This window comes from Rhinoderma darwinii, chromosome 1 (genome assembly GCF_050947455.1).
Source record: "Rhinoderma darwinii isolate aRhiDar2 chromosome 1, aRhiDar2.hap1, whole genome shotgun sequence".
In the NCBI taxonomy this organism is placed as follows: Eukaryota; Metazoa; Chordata; class Amphibia; order Anura; family Rhinodermatidae; genus Rhinoderma; species Rhinoderma darwinii.
The window spans coordinates 428,839,411-428,862,061 of NC_134687.1; the positions used below are offsets into that span (position 1 = coordinate 428,839,411).

The window sequence follows — 22,651 nt, forward strand, 5'->3', positions numbered from 1 at the left end:
CAATCAAAACTCCCATTGACTATAGATATTAGGCGCGTTTTTGGCGCATTTACAATGTGTTTTATGTGCCAAAGAATTGACCTGACGCTTCTTTTTTTACGCGACACATTTTTAAATAAAACGCGTCCTATGCACTATCGGCGCGCTATACCATTGATGTCAATGGGAGGCTTAAACCAAACATTTGTGACAAAAGCACCAAATGCCCACAATTCATAACAATGATCAATGGAGTGGGGGGCACCAAAGGGCAATTCCGCACAGGGCACCCTGTAGCCTAAGGCCGGATTCACACGAGCGTGTGCGTTTTGCCCGCGCAAAAAACGCGGCATTTTGCGCGCGCAAATGCCACTTGACAGCTCCGTGTGTCAGCCCCGTATGATGCGCGGCTGCGTGCTTTTCGCACAGCCGCCATCATTATGACACTCCGTTTGGATGTTTGTAAACAGAAAAGCACGTGGTGCCTTTCTGTTTTCATTCACCCTTTTCACAGCTGTTGCGCGAATCACGCTCATCCCACGGATGTGCTTCCGTGTGGTGCGCGTGATTTTCACGCACCCATTGACTTCAATGGGTGCGTGATGCGCGAAATACGCCCAAAGAACGGACATGTCATGACTTTTTCGCAGCGGACTCACGCTGCGGAAAAATCACGCAACTGTCTGCACTGCCCCATAGACTAATATAGGTCCGTGTGACGCGCGTGGAAATCACGCGTGTTGCACGGACGTATATCCCGTTCGTCTGAATAAGCCCTTAGGCCGGCCCTCCTCAGCAGAGTGGTTGTACTCCTTGGTTTTAACAAACGATAGTCTTTTCGGGACCTGGATGCTCACCAATCCGAAGAGTTCTTGTGCCCCTTTATTCTAGTTAACTCTTTTCTCAGTACCGAGACGGCCACCAATCCTAGATTCTGACATGTCTCTGTCACAAGTTAAAATTTTTATGAAGTAACAATGACCCTTTATACAATGACCCTTTATATACACTAAATGAGAATAATTGTTATTGACAATTTCATGTTGTTAGGCTCTGTTCACATCTTTGTCGGCGGCTCCGTTTGAAGCCTCAGTCGCAGATCCTGTCAGATGCAAAGCTATTCTTCCTATCAGGACTATGGACATTGCGACAGACTCCGGCAGACCTTAAGTCAAGGGTTTATCGGGTGGCAGTGTTAATACGACCGCTCTGACACTCCGTTGTGGTTTCCATTGAAAGTGGAAACCACAACGCAGATGTGAACAGAGCTAAAACTGTTCTAGCTGTTTGCACATAAAATAAATCCATGGGTACTGTATGTAACATATTTAGAGTCTCAGTTTTCTATTGTTCCTAGATACGTCCAAATCTCATTGTTACTTTATCTACTCATTTCTGTTACTTCTTGTAGCTATTAAGCTGGAATCATGCTGGAGAGGCGTTATGGCCCGCAGAGCTGCCAAGAAGCGGGCTTGGGCTGCAGAAACCATACGGAAGTAAGAATTACATGCAAGCAAACATTACATTTAATTACATCAACTTGCTGGTAATTGTGTATTGTTGGGTGTTTTAAAAATATACCCCTGTTGTTAACCCCTTCCCACTGCAGCCATTTTTTTTAATTTTATTTTATTTTTTGCTTTTTCACTTTGGTTAGAAAAGTTGTAGTTTTTAATGGCACCATTTAATGTACCATATAATGTACTGAAAAACAGGTGGGGGGGGGGCGGTACCATTTAGGGGTATATACAACTTTTTAAAATATATATATATTTTATTTTTTTGGGGGGGGGGGGGTGTCAAGGTGGCCTAAAAGCAGCAATTCTGGCTGGGTTTTTTTTAATTCCGTTGACCATGGGGAATAAATAATGTTATATTTTAATAGTTCAGGCTTTTAGAGACGCAACAATACCAATTATGTTACATTTTTTATTGTTTACATTATTTTATTAAAAAAAGTGTGAAAAGGATTTTTTCTACTTTTAAAGGCTATGTACACCTTTGAAAGGGTTTTTGTTTTTTTTAAATAAAAATGTGTATCAGTGTGATTGGTGCAACTTTGTAATTATATTTTATTAAAATTTTTTTTACCCTTTGAGATACAGCTGCTTTGTATTCTGTATACAGAGCAGAGCAGCTGTATCTAGCGCTGAGACCTGAGTCGAGATCCGTATCTAGAGTCAACTACACTATTGTTTCCGTGAAAAGAAACGGAAACTTTACAAACTAAAACAAACAAGAACCAACTGGAACGGAAGCATTACCATTGAAATCAATGGTAATGCAAACGGAAACTATGGTTTACATTCGGCTTTCCGTTCATCTGTTCCTCTGATGGAATAGATGAACGGAAACCCCAAACGGAACCTGACGCAGATGTGAACAGGCCCTTACAAATACTGACCAAAATACTGTTCAAAATACTGCTGTGTGAACGTGGCCTAAAGTTATGTTTTTTTGCTGGTAACTAACAATTACAAGCTTTGCAGCACCAGCTTAATGTTGAACAACTCCAATTCTGTACAGTTAGAGCATCTGCTTCTTGGCAAAAATGAATAATATAGATACCAAATTGCTGCTGTTCTTTTTCACATGATTTGTTAATTCATCTGAGCTTTATGCTGTATAATCTACATGGTACATATGTGTCTATTGCATGCAATCTAGTCACCGGAGCAATATGTGTATGGTACCACTAGGGATCTTAAAGTTGAATCCTAAGGGTATGTTCACACACACTAATTACGGACGTAATTCGGGCGTTTTTGCCCCAAATTACGTCCGAAAAATGCGGCTTGAAAGCGTTGACAAACATCTGCCCATTGAAAGCAATGGGCTGACGTTTGTCTGTTCACACGAGGCATATATTTACGCGCCGCTGTCAAATGACGGTGCGTAAATAGACGCCCGCATCAAAGAAGTGACCTGTCACTTCTTGGGGCGTAATTGGAGCCGTTATTCATTGACTCCAATGAAAAGTACGTAATGGACGCGGCGTTCAAGCGCCTGCACATGCCGTTACGGCTGAAATTACGGGGATGTTTTCTCCTGAAAACATCCCCGTAATTTCAGCCGTTACGGACGCTGCCGTGTGAACATACCCTAACAGTGTGTATCAGCTACAAGCAAGAGTGAATCTTCTAAACCGCTGCTTTCTCAATTTTTAGATTCATTCGTGGCTTCATAAACCGAAATAAGAAGCCCAGCGATAATAGAGATTTTAATCGCATGATGCACTACAACTACCTCATGAGACTAAAGGACCACGTGCCGAAAAATGTCCTTGACAAGACTTGGCTAGAGCCACCAATACCTATGACAAAGGTAAGAAAAATCTTATCAGAGAAATACTGATTTACGGTATGTTTAAAAGATGTGTCTTAGGACGGTTTGCGTAAACTTCAAAGAAAACACAGCAAACATAAGACAGAAAAGGTTATTTCAGGTGACATATTCTAGAAATAGCAAGTAACCCAATAAAACAGGGACTGTACCCTGTAATAGGTGCCAATAAATAAGGAGCCTTCTGTTTTATATAGGGCACTCAAAATTTCTTAAGCCATATGACATAGCAGGAATTATTGGTCCTAAATTCTGTGTGGATTTTTTCTGCAACATGTGAATAGAGTTTTCAAAACTCCATCCATATGTACTGTACTGTGAACTGTCACAGACTTTTGGGTGCAGACCTAACTCTCTGGACTTAGGGCCCTTTTACACCGGCCAATTATCAGGCAAACGAGAGTTCACAGAATGCTAGTTCCCCATAATTGCCCTGTGTAAACAGAGCAACGATCAGCCGATGAAAGAGCTGATTGTATAGTTTTAAATTCCGAAAATATTATCGTTGTCGGCAACAATCTCCCTGTGTAAACAGGGAGACGTGCTGGCGATATGATAGAAATGTATGGGGACAAGCGATCGGAGTAACGAGTGCTTGTACCCATACATAGCTCCTTGTGAAAGGAGCAAACGAGCGCCCGTTGATCGGCGCTCGTTTAAACGGCCAACGTTGGGCCGTGTAAGACCACCCTTTGGGTATGTTCACATGTTTACTAAAAAAAGTCTGAAAATACGGAGCTGTTTTCAAGGGAAAGCTGCTCCTGATTTTCAGAGTTTTGTTTTAGCTACTCGCGTTTTTCGCTGCGTTTTTTATGCCCGTTTTTGGAGCTGCTTTTCTATACATTCAATGAAAAACGGCTCCAAAAACGGCTCAAGAAGTGACGTGCACTTCTTTTTCGTGGCCGTTTTTTTACGCGGCCGTAATGCCCCGTCGGAACAGAACGCCTTTTTTCCCATTGAAATAAATGGGCAGATGTTTGGAGGCGTTCTGCTTCCAATTTTCCGGCAGTTTTTCGGCCGTTTACGGCCCGAAAAACGGCCGAAAATAAGCCAAGTGAACATACCCTCACACTAAGGGCAGATTCAGACGAACGTTGCGTCTTTGCGCGCGCAAACAACGTGGCGTTTTGCGCGCGCAAAAACCATTTGACAGCTGCGTGTGTCATCCGTGTATGATGCGCGGCTGCGTGATTTTCGCTCAGCCGCCATCATAGAGATGAGGCTAGTCGACGCCCGTCACTGTCCAAGGTGCTGAAAGAGCTAACTGATCGGCAGTAACTCTTTCAGCACCCTCGACAGTGAATGCCGATCACAATATACAGCAACCTGTTAAAAAAAAAGAAAACGTTCGTACTTACCGAGAACTTCTCTCCCGGCCGTTGCCTTGGTGACGCGTCCTTGGTGACGCGCCTCTCGACATCTGGCCCCACCTCCCTGGATGATGCGGCAGTCCATGTGACCGCTGCAGCCTGTGCTTGGCCTGTGATTGGCTGGAGCTGTCACTTGGACTGAATTGTCATCCCGGGAGGTCAGACTGGAGGAAGAAGCCGGGAGTTATCGGTAAGTCAGAACTTCGTTTTTTTTTACAGGTTCATGTTTATTGGGATCGGTAGTCACTGTCCATGGTGCTGAAACAGTTTAACTCTTTCAGCACCCTGGACAGTGACTATCTCCTGACGTCGCGTACCGGAAATTTTTTTGCCGGGTTCGGCCAAAACGAGTTCGGCCGAACCCGGTGAAGTCCGGTTCGGTTGTCCGGGTTCGCTCATCTAAAAAGACACTCCGTTTGGATGTTTGGAAACAGAAAAGCACGTGGTGTTTTTCTGTTTACATTCATCCTTTTGACAGCTGGTGCGCTGTTTCAGTCGGTTCGCACGGAAGTGTTTCCGTGTGACCTGCGTGGTTTTTTAACGCACCCATTGACTTCAATGGGTGCGTGATGCACAAAATACGCGGAGATATTGAACATGTCGCGTTTTTTGCGCAGCTGACAAACGCTGCGCAAAAAGCACGGACTGTCTGTACTGCCCCATAGACTTGTATTGGTCTGTGCGTGGCGCGTGAAAACCACGCGGCCCGCACGGACCGAATACACGTTCGTGTGAGTCCCCCCTAACAGCACAAGATAACTAAATTCACTTTGTCATAAGCAGAAAAAAACTAATCTATTTCTATTTACTGTAATATCATCAGATTACATAGCTCTCATAGTGATGGGGAAGCTGTGATATGATCATATGGGCTGGCCAAAATTTCCAGCAATAAACGCTGTATGACCTCAATGTGTGAGTAGACCCTCTTCTCGTATCATTTTGAGAAGAATTAGCAGTTTTACATTTTAGTGATAACGTAGAATAATTAAAGTAACATAGGTACGAACAGCAATGAATATTTTTATTAACAAAAAATACCAAAAACAATGTCCTACTAGTGATCATCTAATTTATATGGACCAGCAGCTCTTGGTTTTGATGTACAATTTCAGCCATTATTTCCTCACATATAATACTCTACAATATAAAGTAAAGCTAACAATACTTGTACTTCTGCACTTATTTTCTCTTTTTATTTTCAATGGCACCCGCTTCAATTCTAACATTATTCCTACTGTATGCATATAGCTTATAATGACCTCAGTAATGTGCCTGTAGGATGACGCCTTTTTGGGTCTAAAGTTAAAGGCTATGTAAACCTTTGTAAGGCAATTTATTAATTTTTTTTTATAATAAAAAGGTGTATCAGTGTGTTTGGGGCCACTTTACAAATACTTTTTATTAAAAGATATTTTTGCTTTTTGAGATACAGCTGCTTTGTATTCTGTATACAGAGCAGCTGTATCATTCGTTATTACCTGAATCCGTAAGACCTGTGGACCTGAGGGGTTCAGTGATGGTGGGATCCAACTCTAATCTACCACATCTAAGTTGACGCCTAAAAAAATATGCTTCTAAATATGCTTAAACGCTTGGAAGAAACAAAGCTACAGCTACAGCTACAAAAATGCCTGGATTCAGAGGCTATTTTATCTTGAAATCAGCCTCATATTTTCAGCCCCAACATATGCCGCGTGAACATGGCCTTAAAGATTCTTCCTTTTTTTTCCCCAGACCTCAGAATTGCTGCATAAACTGTGCATCAGAAACTTGGTGAGGAAATACTGCAGATCAATTACTCCTCAAAGAACAGAACAGGTACGATACCTGATCGATCACTGTTTGGCCACGTAGTGCCAACTTAGGGTGTATTCAGAAGTTGCAATTTAAATGCGGTTAAGGCTGGATTCACACAAGCATGTTCGGTCTGTAATGGACGGAATGTATTTCGGCCGCAAGTCCCGGACCGAACACAGTGCAGGGAGCCGGGCTCCTAGCATCATAGTTATGTACGATGCTAGGAGTCCCTGCCTCGCTGCCGGACAACTGTCCCGTACTGTAATCATGTTTTCAGTACGGGTCAGTAGTTCCACGGAGAGGCAGGGACTCCTAGCATCGTACATAACTATGATACTAGGAGCCCGGCTCCCTGCAGTGTGTTCGGTCCGGGACTTGCGGCCGAAATACGTTCCGTCCTTTACGGACCGAACATGCTCGTGTGAATCCAGCCTTAAACTGCATAAAAATTGTATCCAAAAAAACGCATGCGGTTCTACCGTGCTTTAATGCATTTTTCAAAGCGGTCACGGTTTTTAACTAAAAACGTATCCAATTGTGGCAACAACGCATGTGGTTTCTCGATGCGAATTTAACTGCGACTCAACTGCAACGTCTGAATTCACCCATAAAGGAGTTTTTCGGTTTTAGGTAAATAAAGCTTAATCAGTTTTTAAATTAAAAGTTCTAGAAGTTTTTAATAAACTTTGCTTCAGGTCCTCACCATTTTCAAGATATTTGTTTGCGATCAGTGAATGAGAACACTCTTGTTTATATTCACAGGCTTGCAACCCTGTACCTACCTAGTCCTGCTCTCAGCTGAGAAGTGGGTACAATAGTATCCAGTCCAGGGAATGCTCTGTCAGCTGAACAACCTGGACTGAAGAATGATACATTGTAGCAAACTAGCAAGCATTGAACACTTTACATATAATTGTGTAGAACTTTGTGTTTGTGTATCAGTTTACTATTAGCTGTATTAAGACATTGAATGGGCAAAACCTGCCATCTAGTGGTGGATGGGTTACATTACTGAAGTTGTCACTTTAATATTTAAACCTGTATGCTTTTTCCTCTTATGAAGTGTTGGTATTTGTACTGCAAAATTGTCCTGGTCCCAGATATTGTTCTTATTGTTGCAATTTATTTTTTAATTAAAAGCTTTATCTGACCAATTAATTTGATTGATTTTCTGCTTAAATAGATGCGGCAGAAGGTTGTGGCCAGTGAACTTTTCCAAGGAAATAAGGAAGGCTATGAACTAAGTATTAGCCAGTCATTTGAAGAATCTCGCTTAAGTAAGTGAGAGGTAGAGATTACATGTTAATAATACATTTTAAATATGCCATGTTATATTCAAGGGAGTAAGGCAAGGCAGCTGCTGTGGGACACATGAGGGACGGTGGCCCATCCTTCCAATGTGAACCCTGCACAAGGCTTCGATTCCACAGAGACCTTTATATTATCAAACATGGTCAGGGGAAAGCAGTCCAAGGGCTACAAGTCCCTTTTATTCTGCAAGACATGGGTCAGAGGATCGTTTTTATGGAAAAGAATCCATCCAGAGGGTAGTGGGGTTTTTGGTATAAAAAATATTTTTTTCAATATTTAAAAAATGTAGGCAGTAGGCAAACACTGGAACCAAAATTATATATGATAAATGCATAATTATACTCGTTTTGACAGATGGTTATAGCAGCACGTAAAGTTCAGTCAAATATGTTCTCGAGGGATTTATTTAGACCTATCGGGTCCAGAGTTCTTAATTTTAAGCTTGTTTGGAGCGACGGTTTTTGCCTGCGGTTCTTGCGTTAGTTTCAACAGCTTAAAGAAACCACGGGCAAAAAACGCTGCAAAAAACGTGGGGGAAAAAACGTCAAACAACACTGGCAATTGAACATCTGCCTCAAAATTCCTGAAGATTTTGAGGCAATTTTTTCTGCTTGTCAAAGAACTAAGTGTGAACTAGGCCTGCATAGTGGGACAAAACTGTAGGGTTGACAATGAGGAACCTTCTGCCAGATTATTGGCCTTTCGCTGAATTTTGTATTTATGTTTTATGCTTTAGCTGAACAGGATATCAGTCCAAAAGTCCATCAGCTCATGTTATATGACAAGATGAAGGTAGGAAATTCAACTGCAATAACCATTACATTTTTATCAGAATATTTTCAGTAGGCTGTGTTCGCTTACTAAAAGCTTATTAACATGGTACTTATAATGTACAAATACATGTTCAATTCTCTTTAAAAAAACAAAAAACTGTCTTTCCTGTTTGAAGTGCTCAAGCTTTCACTTTCACCTGAAATTGAATAATTAGAAAATAATTTGAATTCAGATTCAGCTATTCTAGATACCTGGATAACTTTCTTGTCCCTATATCTTAGTATGGCATTGCAGTCATGAAATATGATAGAAATGGATTTAAAGCTCGACCTCGCAATCTCGTGTTGACACAGACAACACTATATGTTATTGAGCAAGTCAAGATCAAGCAGAAGATTGAATACACAAACTTGAAAGGTAAAGAAAAAGTGTTTTATAACCCCATTTGATTTCAAGTGGGAGTAAGTTATTGTTTTAAACATCCCAGCCACAACAAAGGTACAATATTACAAAGTCTACATGAAATGCTGAATATCTTTTATACTTTTATGATTTACTTTATTAAAATGTATTAAGATTATGCTGGTTTCCTGTAAGTTCCCGATGTACAGTACTGTGCAAAAGTTTAGGCATTTGTGGAAAATTCTGCAAAGTAAGAATGCTTTCAAAAATAGAATTGTTAATATGTTTTTTTTTATTAATGATCAAAATACAAAGTGAATGAACAGAAGAGAAATCTAAATCAAATCAATATTTGGTGTGACCACCCTTTGCCATCAAAACAGCATCAATCCTTCTAGGTACACTTGCACAACGTCATGGATTTTTTAGGATTATACCCTTATGATTAACCAATTATACCAAACAGGTGATAATGATCATCATTTTCATATGTAGGTTCAAACACGGTCATTAACTGTACCAGAAACAGCTGTGTAGGAGGCTTAAAACTGGGTGAGGAACAGTCAAACTCTGCTACAAAGGTGAGGTTGTGAAAGTTTCTTGTCACGGGTCCACCATGGCAAGACTGAGCACAGCAACAAGACACAAGGTAGTTATACTGCATCAGCAAGGTTTATCCCAAGCACAAATTTCAAAGCAGACTGGGATTTCAAGATGTGCTGTTAAAGCTCATTTAAAGAAGTACAAAGAAATGGGCCACGCTGAGGACGATAGACGCAGTGGTCATCCAAGGAAATTTAGTGCAGCAGATCAAAGACACATCATGCTTACTTCCCTTTTAAATCGGATGATGTTCAGCAGTGCCAACAGCTCAGATCTGGCAGAAACCAGTGGGACCCAGGTAGACCCATCTACTGTTCGGAGAAGTCTGGCCAGAAGTGGTCTTCAAGGAAGAATTGCAGCCAAAACAGTCATACCTTCGACGTGGAAACAAGGCCAAGTGGCTCAACTATGCACGAAAACATAGGAACTGGGGTGCAGAAAAATAGCAGCAGGTGCTCTGGACTGATGAGTCAAAATTTGAAATATTTGGCTGTAACAGAAGGCAGTTTGTTCACCGAAGGGCTGGAGAGCGGTACAATAATGAGTGTCTGCAAACAGTGAAGCATGGTGGAGGTTCCTTGCAAGTTTGGGGCTGCATTTCAGCAAATGGAGTTGGAGATTTGGTCAGTATTAATGTTATCCTCAATGCTGAGAAATACAGGCAGACACTTATCCATCATACAATAACATCAGGGAGGCGTCTGATTGGCTCCAAATTTTTTCTGCAGCTGGATAATGACCTCAAACATACAGTCATGTCATTAAGAACTATCTCCAGTGTAAAGAAGATCAAGGAGCCCTGGAAGTGATGCTGTGGCGCCCACAGAGCCATGATCTCAACATCGGGTCTGTCTGGGATTATATGAAGAGACAGAAAGATTTTAGGAAGCCTACATCCACAGAAGATCTGTGGTTATTTCTCCAAGAGGATTGGAACAACCTCCCTGCCGAGTTCATTAAAAAACTGTGTGCAAGTGTACCTAGAAGAATTGATGCTGTTTTGAAGACAAAGGGTGGTCACACCAAATATTGATTTCATTTTGATTTCTCTTCTGTTCATTCACTTTACATTTTGTTAATTGATAAAAAAAAACTATTAACACTTCTATTGTTAAAAGTATTCTAACTATACAGAATTTTTCCACAACTGCCTAAAACTTTTGCCATACAGTGTTCCCATTTTATAAAAAACGTAGGCCATGCTGTATGTTTGTTTATTTATTTTTTACTTGATTGTATGGAATAACGCAGTCTTCTACGCTTTTCCATACTTTTTTTTCCAATATACTGACGTATACAGATTCCCAGAAGGAACCAGCAGAATTTTTACTTTCACTTTGGGTATTAACCCATTGGCGCTTCAGCCATTTTTATTTATTTTTTAATTTAATTTTTTCCTCCCTGCATTCCAAAAGCCATAACTTTTTTATTTTTGTGTCAACATAGCCTTATGAGGGCTTGTTTTTTGCTGGACATGTTGTCGTTTTTATGGCATTACTTAAAGGGAAGGTGCCATGAATTATTATTTTTTTTATAATATTGCTTTTAGTATGATATTCAAATAAATTTTATTTATTTATGTTCTTGTGTTGTACTTTTTACTTTTTTATTACTTTTACTTCTCTATGGGGGCAGCCATTTTTTTTTCATCTCTGTATGTGTCGATTAACGACACATACAGAGATGGAATACGGTACATCCAACCCCATAGAGAGTACAAACGGGAGCCGTTCCATTCACTGCAGTGTACGCCGTCTGTGTGGGAACGGCGCAGACCAAAAGGAAGGTCTTTGGCAGAGCGAAATCCGGCGCCATTTTCATGTGGACCGGAAGCCGCTGCCGGACAGTCAGATGACGACTTCCGGCCGCGGCTTCCGGCCATATGTTCAAGGAAGCAAAGATGCAAGGTATAGGAGCGAAGGCGGCAGGAGCAGGTAAGTTATGTTTGTGTATGTGATGTGTGTATTATGTTCGTGTATGTTCGTGTTATACTGTCTGATTAGCACTGTATCTAATCCTCCTACACTGTGCATTCGCTCAGAAAATAGCGGCACACAATGTAGGAGGTTTAAAGGTTCAACCCCCTCCTTCTCATGGCACTAGACAGAATAAGGGAAGGGGGATTGTGTGAGGACACTAGAGCGAGTGTGTCTACCCCAAATTTGCAGCATAAAGCAATGAGGTTGCTTTACCACATTGACCATGCTGCAATTTTTGGATCTTCTCCCTCTAGTGGCCAGCACATGGAAATGTTATAAATTATAATCTAATTTATAATATTTCCTGACTTGTGAAAAAAAATAAAAATTAAAACAATGTTTAACCCCTTCCCGACATCCGCCGTATATATACGGCGCTGTCGGGAGGTGCTTCCCGCAAAGCGCCGTATATGTACGGCGCAGTGATGGTGCAGGCTCAGAAGCAGAGCCGGCACCATCACCGCGGGGTGACAGCTGTATTATACAGCTGGCACCCTCCTGTAACTGCCAGGACCGGAGCTATTCTCCGATCCGGCAGATTAACCCCTCAGATGCTGCGCTCAATAGAGCGCAGCATCTGATAGGTTTTCACCCGATCGGCAACCCAGTGATGCAATCGCTGGGTTGCTGTGGCAATCGGACGCCAGAAAATGGCGTCCGAGTCTGCCTTGTACGGGAGCCGATGAGGACCCGCCTGCGGCGTGTCCTCATAGGCTTGCTGTCAGTGAATAACTGACAGCGCTAATACACTGCACTACATATGTAGTGCAGTGTATTACAGTAGCGATCAGGGCATCAGGCCCTCATGTCCCCTAGTGGGACAAGTAAGAAAAGTAAAAAAAAGTTAATACAAATGTGGTAAAACAATAAAAACACACAAGTTTCAAATAAAAACAAAGCTAAACTGACTTTTTTCCCATAGTAAGCCTTTTATTATGGGAAAAACCGTAAAAATCAAAAAAACGATACATAATTGGTATCGCCGCGTCCGTAACGACCCAAACTACAAAACTATTATGTAATTTATCCCGGTGAACGCCGTAAAAAAACAAAACATGAAAAACCACGCCAGAATCTTTGTTTTTAGGTCACATCTCCTTCCAAAAAATGCTATAAAAAGTGATCAAAAAGTCACATTTACTCCAAAATAGTACTAATAAAAAATGACAATCCGTGCCGCAAAAAATAATCCCTGACACCGCTTTGTGCACGCAAAAATAATAAAGTTATGTGTCTTAGAATATGGCGACACAGAAAACAAATGATTTTATAAAAAAAGTGATTTTATTGTGCAAAAGCTGCAATACATAAAAAAAACTATATAAATTTGGTATCGCCGTAATCGTATGGACCCGCAGAATAAAGCTAACATGTAATTTAGGACACACTGTGTATGCCGATAAAAAAAACAATAAAAAACGATTCCAGAATTGCTTGTTTTTGGTAATTTCCTTTACCAAAAAATGAAATAAAAAGTGATCAAAAAGTCGTATGTGTTCTAAAATGGTACCAATAAAATCTACAGCCCGTCTCGCAAAAAACAAGCCCGCACACCGCTCAATCAACTGAAAAATAAAAAAGTTATGGCACTAGTAATGCGGTGATGAAAAACATCTCAATGCGCAGGCCGGAGGGGAACATTCCTTCAGTTTCAGGGCCATAGTATTTAGGAACTAGGAAAGGGAATGGACACAGCACATCCGCTGGAAGCGAGGGCGCCCGTATTATACCAGCGCAAAACTTTCCCAGTAATATTTCCCAAACTACGAAGGAGAAAAAGTCCCCAAAAGGTGCAGAGCGTTACAAAAGGGGGATAAGAAAGAAAACCGTTTATCAGTGTGACACCGGCCTGCGCATAACGGATCGCTTCACATCGTAACACACATCTATGGATAATTGTATTATTTACCCCATTATTATACCCTCTTATTATGCCCTGATGTACTCCGCACAGATTACATATACCCTGATATACTCCACACAGATTACATATACCCTGATGTACCCCGCACAGATTACATATACCCTGATGTTCTCCGCACAGATTACATATACCCTGATGTACCCCGCACAGATTACATATACCCTGATGTACTCCGCACAGATTACATATGCCACCACATTATAAACTGAAATACCAGCAAAACCCCAAACAGAACTATTACCAAGCAAAATCCATGTTCAAAATGGCGGTCTTTCCCTTCTTAGCCCTACAGTGTGCCCAAACAGCAATTTATGGCCACAAGTAAGGAATTACCATACCCGGGAGAACACGCTTAACAATTTATGGGGTAAGATTCTCTAGGGGCACAACATCTTGTGCGGTGAATGGGCAGATCAGTGGAGAAATTGCAATTTTCACTTTGCACAATCCACTGCGTATTCATTTCTGAAAAACACCTGTGGAGTCTAAATTCTCACTACATCCCTTGATAAATGCCTTTAGGGGTGTAGTTTCTAAAACGGGGTCACTTTTGTTTGGTACATCAGGGGTTTTGCAAATGCAACATTGCGTCCGCAAACCATTCCGGCAAAATCTACGCTCCAAAAGATAAATACCGCTCCTTTTCTTCTGAATGCTCCCATATATGTAAACAGCTGATTATAACCACATATGGGGTGTTACCGTACTCGGGAGAAATTACTTTACAAATGTTGGGGTGCTTTTTCTTCTCTATTCCTTGTAAAAATGAAAAATGTGTATCTAAAACGACATCTTGTTGGAAAAAAAAAATATTTTTCATTTTCATGGCTTAATTCTAATTAATTCAGCAAAAAACCTTTGGGATCAAAATTTTCACTATACCCCTAGATGATTCCTCAGGGGGTGCAGTTTCCCAAATGGAGTCACTTTTGGGGTGTTTCCACTGTACTAGTACTACAGGGGCTCAGCAAATATGACATGACACCCAGAAACCATTCCAAAATCCAAATGGTGCTCCTTCCATTCTGAGCCCTACCGTGTGTCCAAACAGATGTTTGTGACCACATGTGGGGTATTGTTTTACTCGGGAGAAGTTGCTTTACAAATGTTGCGGTGCTTTTTCTCCTTCAGTCCTTGTGGAAATGAAAAAAAAATACCTAAACCTACATTTTCTTTGAAAAAATGTAGATTTTCATTTTTACGGCCTACTTACAATAAGTTCTGTAAAAAAAACTGGCCGGTCAAAATGCTTGCTACACCCCTAGATAATTTCCTCATGGGGTGTAGTTTCCAAAATGGGGTCACTTGTTGGGGGTCTCCACTGTTTTGTCCCCTCAGGAGCTTTGCAAATGCGACATGGCCTCCGCAAACCATTCCTGCTAAATTTGAGTTCCAAAAGCCAAATGGCGCTCTTTCCCTTCTCAGCCTCGCCGTGTGTCCCAACAGCCATTTATTACCACATGTGGGGTATTGTTTTACTCGGGAGAAATTTTTTTACAAATTTTATGGTGCTTTTTCTCCTTTAGTCCTTGTGGAAATGAAAAAAAATTAGCTAAACCTACATTTTATTTGAAAAAATGTAGATTTTCATTTTCACAGCCTACTTGCAAAAATTTCTGCAAAAAACCTGTGGGGTCAAAATGCTCACTATACCATTAGATAATTTCCTCAAGGGGTATAGTTTCCAAAATGGGGTCACTTGTTGGGGGTTTCCACTGTTTTGTCACCTCAGGGGCTTTGCAAATGTGACATGGCCTCCACAAACTATTCCTGCTAAATTTGAGCTCCAAGAGCCAAATGGCGCTATTTCCCTTCTAAGCCCTGCCGTGTGTCCAAACAACCGTTTATTACCACATGTGGGGTATTGTTTTACTCGGGAGAAATTGCTCTACAAATGTTGTGGTGCTTTTTCTACTTTAGTTCTCTTGGAAATAAAAAAAAATTAGCTAAACCTACATTTTATTTGAAAAAATTTAGATTTTCATTTTCATGACCTAGTTCCAAAAATTTTTGCAAAAAAACTGGTTGGTCAAAATGCTTGCTACACCCCTAGATAAATTCCTCGAGGGGTATAGTTTCCAAAATGGGGTCACTTGTTGGGGGTTTCCACTGTTTTGTCACCTCAGGGGCTTTGCAAATGCGACATGGCCTCCGCAAACCATTCCTGCTAAATTTGAGCTCCAAGAGCCAAATGGTGCACTTTTCATTCTAAGCCCTGCCGTGTGTCCAAACAACCGTTTATTACCACATGTGGGGTATTGTTTTACTCGGGAGAAATTACTCTACAAATGTTGTGGTGCTTTTTCTACTTTAGTTCTTTTGGAAATGAAAAAAAATTAGCTAAACCTACGTTTTATTTGAAAAAATGTAGATTTTCATTTTCTTGGCCTAGTTCCAAAAATTTTTGCAAAAAACTGGCTGGTCAAAATGCTTGCTACACCCCTAGATAAATTCCTCGAGGGGTGTAGTTTCCCAAATCGGGTCACTTTTGGGGGGTTTCCACTGTTTTAGTTCCACTAGACCTGTTCAAAGCTGACGTGGTGCCTAAAATATATTCTAATAAAAAGGAGGCCCAAAATCCACCAGGTGCTCCTTTGCTTCTGAGGCCGGTGCTTCAGTCCAGTAGCACACTAGGGCCATATGTGGGATATTTCCTAAAACTGCAGAACCTGGGCAATAAATATTGAGTTGCATTTCTTGGGTAAAACATTCTGTGGTACAAAAAAAATGGATTCAAAATGAATTTCTGGAAAAAAATTATGAACTTTGTAAATTTCACCTCTACTTTGCCTTAATTCCTGCGCAATGTCTAAAGGGTTAAGAAACTTTCTAAATGCTGTTTTGAATACTTTGAGGGGTGCAGTTTTTAAAATGGGGTGACTTATTGGGGGTTTCTAATATCTAAGGACCTCAAAGCCACTTTACAACTGAACTGGCCCCTGTAAAAATAGCATTTTGAAATTTTCTTGAAAATGTGAGAAATTGCTGCTAAAGTTCTAAGCCTTGTAACATCCTAGAAAAATAAAATGATGATCAAAAAACGATGCCAATCTAAAGTAGACATATGGGGGATGTTAGTTAGCAACATTTTTGTGTGGTATAACTGCCTGTCTTACAAACAGATACATTTAAATTGAGAAAAATGCTAATTTTTACAATTTTTCGCTAAATTTTGGTGTTTTTCACAATTAAATACTGAATGTATCGGGCAAATTTTGCCAGTAACATAAAGTCCAATGTGTCACAAGAAAACAATCTCAGAATCGCTTGGATAGGTAAAAGCATTCCGGAGTTATTACCACATAAAGTGAAACATGTCAGATTTGAAAAATGAGGCTCTGTCAGGAAGGTCAAAAGTGGCCAAAGAGGGAAGGGGTTAAAGAGAGCAGATAGGCGCTGCAATGTAGATTACAGTAACGTTTTTATTTTAAAAAAACGAGCATTTTTGGCCAAGTTATGACCATTTTTGTATTTATGCAAATGAGGCTTGCAAAAGTACAACTGGGCGTGTTGAAAAGTAAAAGTACAAGTGGGCTGTGCATCAGCGTTTGCAGGTAAGTAGCTACATCGACTTACCTGCAAACGCTGATGCTGCTGCAGAATCAACTGTAGCCTCTGGTGCCGATGTGTCCTCGCTCGTCTGACACGATGCAGGACCTGTGAGTGACGTCACAGCGTGATCTCTCGAGAACACGGCTGTGTCTGCACTGCCAGAAGCTGGGCGTTCTGAAGAGAAGTGGATGATACTTCTCGTCAGAACGCCCAGCTAGTAAAAGTAGTAAAAACGCCCCGATGTGCGCACATAATACACGCCCAGTTGTACTTTTACTTTTCAACACGCCCAGTTGTACTTTTGCAAGCCTCATTTGCATAATTACAAAAATGGTCATAACTTGGCCAAAAATTCTCGTTTTTTAAAAATAAAAACGTTACTGTAATCTACATTGCAGCGCCGATCTGCTGCAATAGCAGATAGGGGATGCAAAATCTGGTGACAGAGCCTCTTTAATCACTTACATAATAATTTTTTAACTAAAAAAATAACATTTCTAGCGACACATTCTCTTTAATGTACCATATAATGTACTGGGAAACTAAAAAATGTGGTAAAAACAACATGGTAACTTTATTCTGTGGCTCAATATGATTATGGCGATACCAAATTTATATTTTTTTTTTGTTTTACTACTTTTACAAAGAAAATCTATTTGTTAAAAAAATATATATTTTTTTCGCCATATTCTGAGTGCCATGACTTTTTTTATTTTTCCGTTGATTGTTGAGTGTTGTGAGGGCTTGTTTTTTGCGGCATGACCTGTATTTTTTATTTGTACCATTTTTGGGTACATGCACATTTTTGGTCCACTTTTTATTCCTTTTTTTTTGGTAGTCAAGGTGACCAAAAAACAGCAATTCAGGCGTCTCTTTAACTTTTTTTTTGTGGCTTTTACGTGCGGTTTAATTGACATTGTACTAGAAAAGTTCGGACTTTTACAGACACTCCAATACCAATTATGTAAATGTTTTTTGCAACTACATTACTTTAGGGGAAAAATGGGAAAGGGGGATTTTATTAACTTTTATTTTTTTTTGTATATGAAACCCTTTTTTTACAATAAATAAAATGATATGTATATTTTTCTAGAAATATCTGTCAGTGACTTGAGTGATGGATTCTTAGTCATCCATGTATCTCCAGAAGACAAAAAGCAGAAGGTAGGAAATACTTCTGGTTACCTTTTTAGATGCAACTCTTCATCCACTTTTGATATGCAACTGTTATAGTGGAAAGATCTTGCATTACATAAACACTTCATCTGTCGCAGATGCAGAATCAGCAAGGGGTGGATGAAAGATGTGCAGTCAGAACTGAAAACAGTGATGCCTAACCAGCACTCGTGTGCCTAGCACTATGAGCAGAGTGTGCGTGTGTGCGTGCATGTGTCTCTTGTCTTGACCCTGGCTGAACAAGATGTGCAGCCAGCTACATTTGAGACCCCAAAATGTTTCAAGCTTGCAACGACTGGAAGAGTAGCTGAATTCAGTTTTGAATGAGAAGAAATTGAGAATAAAGAAAAATTTATTTTAAGACAAAATGGAACTTAAGATCAGTACAAGATGAAACTGAAAGCAAAAAAAGTTTAGCAAAAAATACTTTTAATGTACATTTTATACAGTAGTAAATTGTAAAATAATGTTAAAGAAGAACCTACACTTTAACAATATTTTGGTCTACGTTAGTCGAGCAGAAAACCAACATATTCTTTATTTTCTTGAATACAGGGTGATGTCCTATTACAATGTGAACATATATTTGAGGTGGTCACCAAGCTGAGCATGCTGTCTTCTAAACAAGATGCTGTCAAGATATGCAAAGGATGGTAATATATGAAGATTGTCAACTTATCTGAATACCTAGTACTGCTATGGTTTTTTATGGGGCTGTACATTTTTGCAACCATTTTTTATTGTTCCAATGGATCTAAAATAAAACAAAACGGAATCAATAGTCTTGATTACGAATATCCTACTGTTTTGTGTCCACAACTCCTATTTAGATCTATATATCTCCACGGTAACAGACTGTAAACAAACCCTGTTTAGTCTGTTCCTGTAGTTATAGTAACAGAGCCGATTCTAGCTTTGTTGCTGCCTGAGGCGAAAATTTAAATGGCACCCCCCCCAATTTGTTCTACATCACTAGCAGCCTCACAAAAAATAAAACAAAATCATAAAACACATCATCTCGCTGCAGATGATACAGTGGCTACATTACTGATTAGATGCAGAATAAACATTTACATGAAGTGACTCACCATCTGGTCCAGATCTCTATAATGAGTTCTCCCGGCCATGGCCCATTTCAGCAGTTTTCCGCTTAGCTGTCTTCAGCTTCTCACTTTTCAAACATTTCTGCATCTATAAATGAAGATACAATTCTTATGGTGCCACACACTACGCCCCTAAATATAATAGCACCAAACACTGCACCTCTAACTATAATAACACTGTATCCCTGATTATAATAGCACCATAAACTGTGTCCCATACACACACACACACACACACAGTGCCCCCTGTAGATAGTGCCCCACATAGAGCCACCTGTAGACAGTGCCCCACATAGAGCCCCCTGTAGATACTGCCTCATAGAGCCCCTGTACATAGCCCCCTGTAGATAGTGTTCCACATATGGCCCCCACCCCTGTAGATAGTGCTCCACATTTAGCCCCAACCCTGTAGATAGTGCTCCACATATAGCCCCCCACATACAGCCCCACCCTGTAGATAGTGCTCCACATATAGCCCCCCACATACAGCCCCACCCTGTGGATAGTGCTCCACATATAGCCCCACCCCGTGGATAGTGCTCCACATATAGCCCCCCCTGTAGATAGTGCTCCACATATAGCCCCCTGTAGATAGTGCTCCTCATATAGCCCCCCTGTAGATAGTGCTCCTCATATAGCCCCCACATACAGCCCTACCCCCTGTAGATAGTACTGCACATATAGCCCCTACATACAGCCCTACCCCCCTGTAGATGGTGCTGCACATATAGCCCCCACATACAGCCCTACACCCTGTAGAACCCGTTCCCGTGCCGTCTTCTTGCAATACAGGTCTGCTGGGGCTGAACAACTTGGCGCTGAGTGGCAGGGCAAGTCATTCCGGAGGCACGGCTTAGCAGAGGCAGACAGAAGGCTTTCATGCCACGACAACCATCAGCTCCCCCCGATCGCATTGCTGGGGGGGGCCCGTTCGGCTCTCGGAGGGGGTCATCCCCCTCCTAACGGTTTAAATTCCGCGGTCGCTTTTGATCGTGGCATGGGGTTTTCCCATGAGGGACATTTAAGACCTATCCACCCACCTCTGAGACCTGCATCTATCCCTAGAATGGGGGCCCCCAAACCCCGTTCTAGCTTTTTGAGCCCATGCTGCCTTCTGGCCACTTACTGATTACATGGTCAGGAGTTACGGAAACAGCGTAACTCGCTGAACTACGCTGTTTCCGTAACTCCCATAGAACTGAATAGTAGTTACGGAAACAGCGTAGCTCACATACTATGCACCTTCCGTAACTGACATTCATTACTATGAGAGTTATGGAAACAGCGTAGCTCAGCAAGTTACGCTGTATCCGTAACTCCCGACCATGTAATCAGTAAGTGGCCGGGAGTCAGTATGAGCACAAAAAGCTAGAACGGGGCTTAGCAGGCCCCTTTCTAGAGATAGGTGCAGGTTCCAGAGGTGGGACCCACATCTATCTGACATTTATGACATATCCTGTGGATATGTCATAAATGTACCTCATGGGAAAACCCATTCAACTAGTTAAACGGCCAGGAACAACGATCGCTTTTCCTGGCCGTTAGAGCAGCATGTCAGCTGTAAAACACAGCTGACACCTGCAGTATATCGAGTGGGCTCCGCTTGTGAGCCCACTTCAAACACTCCCCCCAGTTCCATGACGTGCCAGCATGTCATTGGTCGGGAAGGGGTTAAGGAAGCGGTTAGGAGTGTCTGGCGCAGCCAGGCCCCTTGATTGCCGACTATAAGACACAAGGACTTTTTTAGCAATATTTATTCTTGCTAAAAAGTGCGTCTTATAGTCCGAAAAATAAGGTATGTCCATCCAGTTCAGACTATTCTCCTGCAATGTTGATACACATGAAGGCCAAAAAAAAACCCACGAGGCTAACACCAATTTTTCTCATCTCCAGGGAAAACAATTCTTCCCGAATTCAAATAAAACAATTAGAATAAATTCTTGTTTCAACAACCCATCGACAGAAATCTAATACCCATAACTTATTACCCTCAAGTAAGGCATACAGGACCCTTTTAAACTCTTTTAGAAAATTCACCATGACAACTTCTTCTGGCAGAGAGTTCCATAGTCTCCGTGCTCTTACGGTAAACAATCCTCTTCTATGTTGGTTTAGATGTAGAGGATGCCCTCTTGCTATAGTTAAAGTCCTTGGTATAAATAGATCATGAGACAGATCTCTGTACTAACCTTTGTTATATTTATACATAGTTATTAGGTCACACCTCAGCCATCTTTTTTCTAAACTAAAGAACTACAATTTTGATAATTTTTCTGGGCACTGTAGTCCACCCATTCCATTTATTTCTTAGGTTGCTCACCTTTGAACCCGCTTAAGCACACAACATTGTATATGTGGTTTGACTAGTTATTTATAAAGTGTTAAAGCTATGTTCTCATCATGTGTATCTATGCCCCTTTTGATACATCCCATGATCCTTTTTGCATTGGCAACAGCTGCCTGACACTGGTTGCTACAGTTACTGTCAACAAAAATTCATAAGTCCTTTTACATGGCAGTTTTTTTCCATTTAGTAAGTAATTGGCATGCATTTCCCTTCCCAAGTTCATAACCTTACATTTATCAGCCATAAAATTAAGGCGAACATGCTAGCAGTTTTAAGTCCTCAAAACTGCTGCTATCGCTATATACAGGGTGGGGAGTGCAGCGTAACCATACCCTATGCTGTCAGTCATGTAAGTTGCATGATCGAGAAATCTTCATTTTGATATCCCCAATGTGGCGGTCGCAAGTGCCTCGGAGGCGGCCTTTTCATGTTCAGTGCTCTGGCCTTTCTGCACTGAACACTGCCAGCCTCTCCCATCTGCTCTCAGTGTTGGCTCTAACGTCCAATCAGGAAACCGCTAGAGCCTTCACTCAGAGCAGATAGTGGCACTTGGGATCACTTTGTCGGGGATATCAAAACAGAGATTTCTCTGTCATGCAACTTGCATTACAAAAAAACATAGGTATAGCTATGTTGCACTCCCCACCCTGTATATAGCGCTGTCAGCAGTTTTAAGGACTCAGCACTGTTGACAAGATCCCTTCAAAACTACCTACCTAATTTTGTGTAGGCCCGATTTTGCTGCCAAAACAGCTCTGAACCGTCGTGGCATGGACTCCACAAAATCTGAATGTGTCCAGTCATCAAGACATTAGTAGCAGATCCTTTATGTAATTTGCTCGGTGGGACCTCCATGGATTGAACTTGTTTTTCCAGCACATCCCACAGGTGCTCGATCGGATTGAGATCTGGTAAATTAAGAGGCCAGGTCCACACGTTGAACTGTCACGTTCCTCAAACCATTCCTGAACAATTTTTGCAGTGTGGCA

The 22,651-nt window shown here is 41.1% G+C and overlaps 1 protein-coding gene across 1 annotated transcript in view; it reads left to right on the plus strand.

Moving 5' to 3' along the window:
- The window catches only part of MYO1H (myosin IH), a 160,818-nt gene that overhangs the window by 123,019 nt on the left and 15,148 nt on the right, over positions 1 to 22,651 (plus strand). Inside the window, exons 23-30 of the mRNA XM_075853654.1 lie at positions 1,391 to 1,475; positions 3,147 to 3,303; positions 6,429 to 6,512; positions 7,675 to 7,768; positions 8,539 to 8,594; positions 8,858 to 8,993; positions 18,130 to 18,200; positions 18,768 to 18,865. Coding sequence (XP_075709769.1) covers positions 1,391 to 1,475; positions 3,147 to 3,303; positions 6,429 to 6,512; positions 7,675 to 7,768; positions 8,539 to 8,594; positions 8,858 to 8,993; positions 18,130 to 18,200; positions 18,768 to 18,865 — 781 coding nt within the window. The remainder of the gene's footprint in view (positions 1 to 1,390; positions 1,476 to 3,146; positions 3,304 to 6,428; positions 6,513 to 7,674; positions 7,769 to 8,538; positions 8,595 to 8,857; positions 8,994 to 18,129; positions 18,201 to 18,767; positions 18,866 to 22,651) is intronic.